This window comes from Gracilinanus agilis, unplaced genomic scaffold, assembly GCF_016433145.1.
Source record: "Gracilinanus agilis isolate LMUSP501 unplaced genomic scaffold, AgileGrace unplaced_scaffold53095, whole genome shotgun sequence".
In the NCBI taxonomy this organism is placed as follows: domain Eukaryota; kingdom Metazoa; phylum Chordata; class Mammalia; order Didelphimorphia; family Didelphidae; genus Gracilinanus; species Gracilinanus agilis.
The window spans coordinates 1-8,325 of NW_025388127.1; the positions used below are offsets into that span (position 1 = coordinate 1).

General features: G+C 38.9%; 1 protein-coding gene across 1 annotated transcript; it reads right to left on the minus strand.

The window, feature by feature from the left end:
* Nucleotides 1–1,647: 1,647 nt before the first annotated feature.
* Nucleotides 1,648–6,102, minus strand: LOC123255845 (gliomedin-like; the record flags this gene model as incomplete). The annotated part of the gene is made up of 2 exons (XM_044684571.1): nt 5,955–6,102; nt 1,648–1,803 (listed from the first exon to the last, which is right to left on the minus strand). Coding segments are annotated over exons 1-2 (298 nt in total), but the record flags the coding sequence as incomplete, so codon positions are not given.
* Between the last annotated feature and the right edge of the window lie 2,223 nt (nt 6,103–8,325).

The following is an 8,325-nucleotide window of genomic DNA, read 5'->3' on the forward strand; positions in this document are numbered from 1 at the left end:
AGAGAGAGAGAGAGAGAGAGAGAGAGAGAGAGAGAGAGAGAGAGAGAGAGAGGGAGAGAGAGAGAGAGAAGGACTTGGCAAGGAAAATAAAGTTCATTTATCTCAAAGATGAAGAGGAGATAATAACATCTCACTGAAAGTTGCTTGGGCTTACACAACTGATCCTGCCTCTTTGTGGATATGCTAAGTGGCATAAAGAGCTTCTCCAGGAACCAGCTGTCACTGGCTAGCAATGCATTTGGCAAATTAAAACTCCATGAGTGCTTTGGCAAAGTCCCTCTTGTTCACCCAGAGAAGATTGCTGCAGTTCATTCTCTGAAAGAAGACTTGACAAAGAGGAGCACTGTTAATGGAAGGGAAGTACTGAATATCAGAAAAGGTGTAGTTATGTAGAAAGAGAAAATAACTCCCAACTGGTGATGAGCATTGTAATCCAGCTTCACTGAGGGGAGGGCATCTTTTAAAGTACAAATTTACCAACAGCTGATGTGTCTTAATGTGTCTTCCAGAAAAAAGAGGGAGCTGTAGCTCTCTGACTACCAGAACTGCACACTGGGTCAAATGGAAGATAACTCAACATTGGTAGATTCTGAAATTAACTACAATATGGAGGCAAAGGAAGAGACCAGACATCGTATAGGTCTGTCTGGGACCCAGCCTAGGATTCTATATTTGTAGGACCATTTTGTTTTTTCAATCTGTTGACCCAAGATCCTTCTTTAGACACCCCAGAGAAATTTCAAAGCATACATGCTAATAGGCTCTTTCATCTACTCAGCTTTATCTAAGATGGTCCCAAGCATATGGGAACTAGGGTGGGTTGTATATTTCCAGATCATCTCATGTTGTAGATAATCTTAGCTTCAATAAGAATTAAAAAAAAATTAAAGTAGCCTTTTCTTAATTAATAAAAAAACGTGATTTTCAAATTGTCCAGTAAACTTGTCCTCTACCTTGAGCGAGTTTGAGCATGCCCTTGATTTTAATGGACTTTCATCTCTAAGTTGACATATATCCAACACTAATATTTTTCTTAACAAGAGTGTATATAGATAGCAGATGATAGATTCAGACAGTCTGGTTGTTAAGCTCTTTCCTTCTTTTAAAGTACAAAGTTTCTAAAGGATACGTAGAGAGATCTGAGTAGGTTTGGAGGGGTAGAAGAGTGTATTGGACAAAAAGAAAGAAGGAATCTGAAGGATCCAGTATGGTTGTCAGGCAAGAAGGAAGAGGACTTAGGAACAATTTAAATTTAGTTGTAATTTGTACCTGGTTATTCCTATTAGAGATAGACAGCTTCTGCCTCAGACAAGCATCTTAGTTAATGGGGAAGAACCTACTTTTGGACAAGAATCTTATCAGCTTGTCTTTTTCTGAATTTGCCTGAGGGTAAGCTAACCTAATGCCTACTGGGTATTAAATAGCATTTTGGGAGGGTGTGTGTGTGTGTGTGTGTGTGTGTGTGTGTGTGTGTGTGTGTGCGCGCGCGCGCACGCGCATTTTGGTTCTTTTACTAATTCTCTGGGTAAACCTGAATGACTTACCCCTTGTGTACCTCAGTTTTCTCATTTGCAAAGTAGATATTAATAACACATAAACAATTAAAAAGTACTAAAGTTCTAAGATGAGGCTTGGGCTTGTAGTGACCTGTGCATTGGCCGTTAAACATATTTGGCTGGCGCTGGGCTTTAGCCTTTCTACTTCCAGGGGGACCAGGAGGACCTTGAGGGCCAGGAGGTCCAGGAGGTCCAGGAGGCCCAGGAAGCCCAGGGAGGCCTGGGGAACCTTGGTCACCTTTGGCACCTAGAGAGAAACAGAAAGAGAAAGAGAATGAGAGACATTATTGTCTTGGAGAGAACTTTTATTCTACATACTAAAGAAGGTTGGGAAGCTTTTTCCTTAATGGATCATAGATGTAAAGCTGAAGGATCCTGAGATATTGATTACTCTGACTCCTTCCTTCCTTCTTTCGTTCCTTCCTCCCTTCCTTCCTCCCTCCCTTCCTTCCTTCCTTCCTTCCTTCCTTCCTTCCTTCCTCCCTCCCTTCCTTCCTTCCTCCCTTCCTTCCTTCCTTCCTCCCTCCCTCCCTTCTTCCCTCCATTCCTTCTTCCCTTCTTCCCTCCATTCCTTCTTCCCTTCATTCCTTCTTCCCTTCTTCCCTCCATTCCTTCTTCCCTCCCTACCTCCCTTCTTCCCTCCATTCCTTCTTCCCTCCCTTCCTCCCTCCCTTCCTCCCTCCCTTCTTTCTTCCCTCCCTCCCTCCTTCCTTTCCTTTCTTCCTTCCTCTCTTCCCTCCTGCCCAAGGTCACATGGCTAGCAAATGGCAAGACCAGGACTCCTAGGATTTATAGATTTAGAGCTGTAAGAGATCTTAGAGGCCAACTAGTCCAAATGACCTTCTGTGGTCCCTCAGGCAATAACTTGTTGAGTTGGGATTTCAATAAAGTTTCTCTAAGTCACCACTCTTATCGCCTTACCATGCTACCTCTCTAAAATTCCATATTTCTGTATCCTTTTCAAAGGAATTCTTTATCCTACTAAATCTTACTTTTTAAGATATTTTAGATTGAAATCATTCTAAAATGTGTTACATATTTCTCTGCCTTCCAAAACAGAGTATATCATACATAATGTGTCCTTTCCATGATGACTCAGGGCTACCATTATTAGCATCAAGTATTGTACGGTGCTATAATTCAAGTTGCATGAGACATTACAGGGCTTCACACTCCTACACAAATGGCCTAGGGGGCTATACCTTTTTAGAATGATGGTTTTTTTTTTCCCACTAACAACTATAATTTTTTTTCTCTCTCTGAGTCTAGTATCCCCATATCTTTTAATATGTGCTTCCGAACTAGGCTGAGAATTCAGATAACCAGTTTTCTCATCTGTAAAATAAGAATAATGTCTAACCAACCTTATCTCATCCAGTTATTGTGGGTTTCAAAAGAGATAATGCACGTAATCTCTTTGTAAATCTTCTAATACTCTATAAAGTCAATGATAATCATAATCATTACTAGCAGGCTTTTTAAATTTATAACTTTGATTTCTTCTGTAATCTAGTCTAATAGGCTCAAGGATTACTCAAAATTCAGCTGTTCTAAAATGGGACATTTGGTTTAAATTGAAGTCTGGACAAACGAAACTGGCTTCATTCTAAATTCTATTCAAACCTCACTTTTCGCTCTGAATTACTTGAACTGGCTATTTATACAAGCCAAATTGAGCCTCCCCTATCTTCAGCAGCAGAATGTCAATGAGTACCTGTCTTGTATATTCCTGGAAGAAAATGTGTCTTCCTGATTATATACAAGTACTAGGGAATAGCAGTTTAAAACATACTGCCAATTGTTGTTCAGTCATTTCAATGTCTGACTCTTTGTGACCCTATTTTGGGAATTTCTTGGTAAAGATACTGGAGTGATTTGCCATTTCCTTCTCTAGCTTGTTTTATGAACAAGTAAATTGAGTCAAATAGGGTGAAGTAACTCGCCCATGGTCACATAGCTAGGAAGTGTCTGAGGCCATATTTGAACTCAGGAAGATGAGTCTTCCTGACTCTACACTGGGTACTCTAGCCATTGAGCCACCTGGCTGCCCCATACTGCCAAACATGTTGCCCTATAATAAGCAAATAAAATACATGTAAATGTTTTTGTTTGGTGTGGTATAGTGGAAAAGATTTGGGAAGAGCATTCTATATTTCTGAGTCACGATTTCCTCATCTGCCAAAGTCAGGGGTTGGGCTAGAGCAGTGATTCCCAAAGTGGGCGCCACCGCCCCCTGGTGGGTGCTGCAGCGATGGGGGGGGGGGAGAGGGGATGATGGCCACAGGTGCATTTATCTTTCCTATTAATTGCTATTAAAATTTAAAAAAATTAATTTCCAGGGGGCTAAGTAATATTTTTTTCTGGAAAGGGGGCGGTAGGCCAAAAAAGTTTGGGAACCACTGGGCTAGAGGATCTCTAAAATCCTTTCCAGTTCTCAATCTCTTGACTTCCCTGGCTTCCTTCTAATATCAGTCAAAATCCCACTTTCTGCAAGAAGCCTTTCCTTGACCCCCTTTCCTGCTGGTGCCTTCCTTCCCTTGATTACCTCCAATTTATCCCGTCTATATCATTTGGACATAGTTGTCTACACACTGACTTGTCCTTGAGAACAAAGGCTATTTTGAACTTTTTTGGGTATACCCAGCACCTGGCTAGTTTCTGACACATAATAGGCCCTTAATAAATACTTATTAATTTATTAATTAAATCACATGATCCTATGTTTAGGGAAGTTTTACCTGTTTACATGGCACTTATAGTTCTTGTGGTATTATGATAAAAAAACAAAACAAACAAACAAACAAATAAAAAAACCCCTAACAAACTAAGACGTTGAGAGACCTGAAATCAAATCCTGGCTCTGTCCCTTACTTCTTGTGTGACCTTGGATCATTAATTTCATTTCTCTCAGTCTCAGTCTACTCATCTGTAAAATGGCAATAACACACTTCCATTATCTACTTCACAGATTTATTAGATGGATATCTATGTGGGTTATAATTAGAAAACTCTAGTTATTCAAAGATAGGAGAGAGGGACTAGACTGAACCTGTGATTTTATTGATACAGAGAACTGAAGAATGAGGATGCTCCCTCTAGCAATACAGGCTAGAACCTTCTCTGCCATTTATAGTCATAAAGTGTTGCCTAGAACCCTGAGAGGTTAAGTGAATTTTCTAGGGTCACACAGCTAATATATATCAGAGGTAGGTCTTCCCAACTCTAAAGGGTAGCTCTCTAGACCATGCTGTTTTTCTCTCCAAAGTCTCATGCCAATAAAATTGTTTGCTGTGAGTGGGGATGGACAAATTAATGTTCTAGCACACAGACAAAACAAAAAACCAAACCAAACCAAAAACTTGGGCCTACTTTTCTCTGAAAAACCCATCATAGGAGAATGTGGCTAAACCAGGGCACTAATGCATTGTTGGTAGAGTTGTGAACTGATTTAACCATTCTGGAGGGCAATTTGGAAATATGCTCAATAGTATATAAAACTGTGTATACCTTTTGATCTAGTAATACCACTAGTAGGTCTGTATCTCAAGGAGAATAAAAAAAAGGCGGGGAAGGACCTACTTGTATAAAAATGTGTATAACAGCTCTTTTTGTGGTGGCAAAGAATTGGAAACTGAGGCATATCTTTCCATTGGGGAATGGATAAACAAATTGTGGTATATGATGGTGGTAAGATATATGCTGTAAGAAATGATGATTTCAGAAGAAGCTGGAAAGATCTAAATGAACTGCTAAAGAGTGAAATAAACAGAACCAGGAGAACATTGTATATATTAACAGGAATATTGTGGGATGATCAAGTGTGAAAGACTTAGTTGTGATCCAGGATGGAACTGAAGGACTAATGACAAAGAATGCTATTCACCTCTTGAGAAAGAACTGTTGGAGTTGGAATGCAGATCAAAACATACGATTTTTCACTTTAGTTTATTTGTATTTTTATTTGGGGGTTTTGGTTTTGTATGAGTATTCTTTTACAATAATGACCAATGTGAAAATATGTTTTATGTGATAATACATATATAACCCAGATCAAATTGCTTACCATCTCTGGGAGGGCAGAGGGGAAAAAAGGAAGGGAGACATTTTGGATCTTATAATCAGAAAATGTATGTGGGCAATTGTTATTACATGTGATTGGTAAAATAAAGTATCTTTAAAAAATAAAAATAAAAACCGACCATCTCTAAGAGCTAAGGATCATAGGGCAAATCAGTCCTGGTCATTGAATAAAGTTGGGAAGGGATCCCTGTAGCAAGCTTGCAGACCTTACCTTCTCTGTGTAGCGTGGAGATAGCTCTTCATCCACTACGCCATGGCTGACTCTCATCCAAAGAGAAATGGCCATAATTGTGTGAGCCAAAGTGCTTGTACCCTTACCTGTTGGAAGCACATCATTGGATGGGTCTCCTTTGTCTCCTTTCTCTCCTCTTTCACCTTTCTCTCCTGGTGGACCATCATTGCCAGGCAATCCCAATTCACCAGGATCTCCTTTTTCTCCTTTCTCCCCTTGATGTCCCATGGCCCCAGGCGGGCCTAAGAATAAATGATACATTAGCTGTCTAGTGCAAAGGGTCACCCCAAAACTCTCCCTCACCCTGAAGAAGAGCCAAACCTTTGTCTGGGAGAGCCTCCTCCTCCACCATGTTATAATAATGTGTTGCTATTGTTCAGTCTTTTTTCAGTCATGTACAACTCTTTATGACACATTTTGGGAGTTTTCTTGACTGAGAGATTTGCAATTTTCTTCCCTAGTTCATTTTACAGATAAGGAAACTGAGGCAAAAAGGGTTAAATGACTTGCCTAGGGTCATACAAATAGTAAGCGTCTGAGACCAGATTTGAATTTTGGAAGAGGAGTCCTCGTCACATTGGTCATGACTGAAATGACTGAACAACAATCATTATAGTGTAAGCTTGGGGGTCCTTACTGCTGCTAATTTGAAAGTTGCTTGTGGCTCTAAATGATACAATCTGATGAGCAAGATATAAGACTTTCTTATAAGACCAATGAATAGACAAATCTAAATGCTTATATTGTTAGACAATTAAAAAAAAAAACACAACATGCTGGAGAGCTGTTATTTTCTATTGGAGGAACAGAATTACAAAATCAACCTATCCCCAGTCTGTTTAGTACAAGCCTTGCAGATGTTGCCTACACAGACTACAAATCTTTATTTTCGGTTTTTTCCTTCTCTGATTGACTCCTTCATCTCCCTTTTTGGAAATCCTTCAAGAAGCAACCTGGGGTCAGTTTACACAGTCCAGCCCAGCTTCCCTGAGGAAGCCAGAAGACAGAAAGATTAACATGAGAGGGCGCCCCTCAAGACCCCCAATGCCCACTAGCAGTTGGACTGTCCCTAGAAGGATCATCTCAGGGCAAGTCACTTAACCCTGTTTGCCTCAGTTTCCTCATTTGTAAAATGAGCTGAAGAAGGAAATGGTGAACCACTCCAAAATCCTTTCCAAGAAAACCCCAAATGTGGTTACAAAGAGTCAGACAGGACTGAAAATAGCTAAACAACAAGCAATAGACCATGACATTGCTAAGGGCAAGAAAAACACACATTTGGAGGAAATGGTGAAGTACCATCAATAGCAAATACCAACCAAAGAAAAGCTGCCAGTAAAAAAGGAGGTACCATTGCAAGGTCTATCCCCCAAGGAGGGGACAGGAAGTTTTTTGGTAGCCAAAATATTTATACAACACTTTTCGTATTAGGAAGAACAGAAAATATAAGATTCCCATTTACTGGAGACTGGCTAAACAAATTGTGGTAGATGAATGTAATGGGTAGCTAGAATTCTGGGCCTAGAATCAAGAAAACCTAAGTTCAAATCCAGCCTCAGACACCTACTAGCTAAGAGACAAAACCCTTTTTCCTTATCTATAAAATGGGAATAATAGCACTTACCTCCCAGTGTTGTGAAAACTAAATAAGATAAAGTGCTTAGTATAGTGCCTGGCACTATATAAATGCTAGCTGTTATTATTGGAATATTACTGTTCTACAAGAAATAACAAACATAAAAAATGCATAGAAGCATGGAAAAATTAATATGAAATGATTCAAATAAGCAGAGACAAGAAAACAATCTACAGAATGACTACAATGACTTTCATGGAAGAGCAACAACCACAGACCATTTGAAATTGAATGTTGCAAAATTATAAAGACCAAGCTTGGCCCCAACAAAGAAATGTGAGAGATTCTTCTGCCTACTTCTTTGAAGAAATTGGAATTCATGGGTGTGGAACATTTCATACATTTTTGTGTTTCTTGGTTTTGCTGATTGTTCACTTGCTCTTTTTTAAAAAAAGTTCTTTTTTTCTAAAGGATGGCTCTCTAGGAGGGAGGTATAGAGAGGAAAATGTAGGCCATGTAAAAATAAAGTGGATCCATAAAGAGCTATTAAAAAAAAAAAGAAAAAACTCATCAATGTGAACCAGCAAATCCTGGCCTCTCTTCTTTCTTGGGTCCAATCAAATCTTATTATATTTATTAATTTTCTCATTCTGGGTTCTAAGATAATCAAAGGTATGTTTTGATATTTTTAATTAATTAATGTTCTTATTATCAAAATTTTAATATCTCTCATTAATCAATTATATTTGAGCCCTCACCTCAGTTTTGTTAAACATTATTTAATTGAACTTGAGAAAAATCTTTTTTGTCTTAAGTTTTTGCTCTGTCTCTGCATATATCTATCATTATAGATATATATATACATATTTATATATCTATAT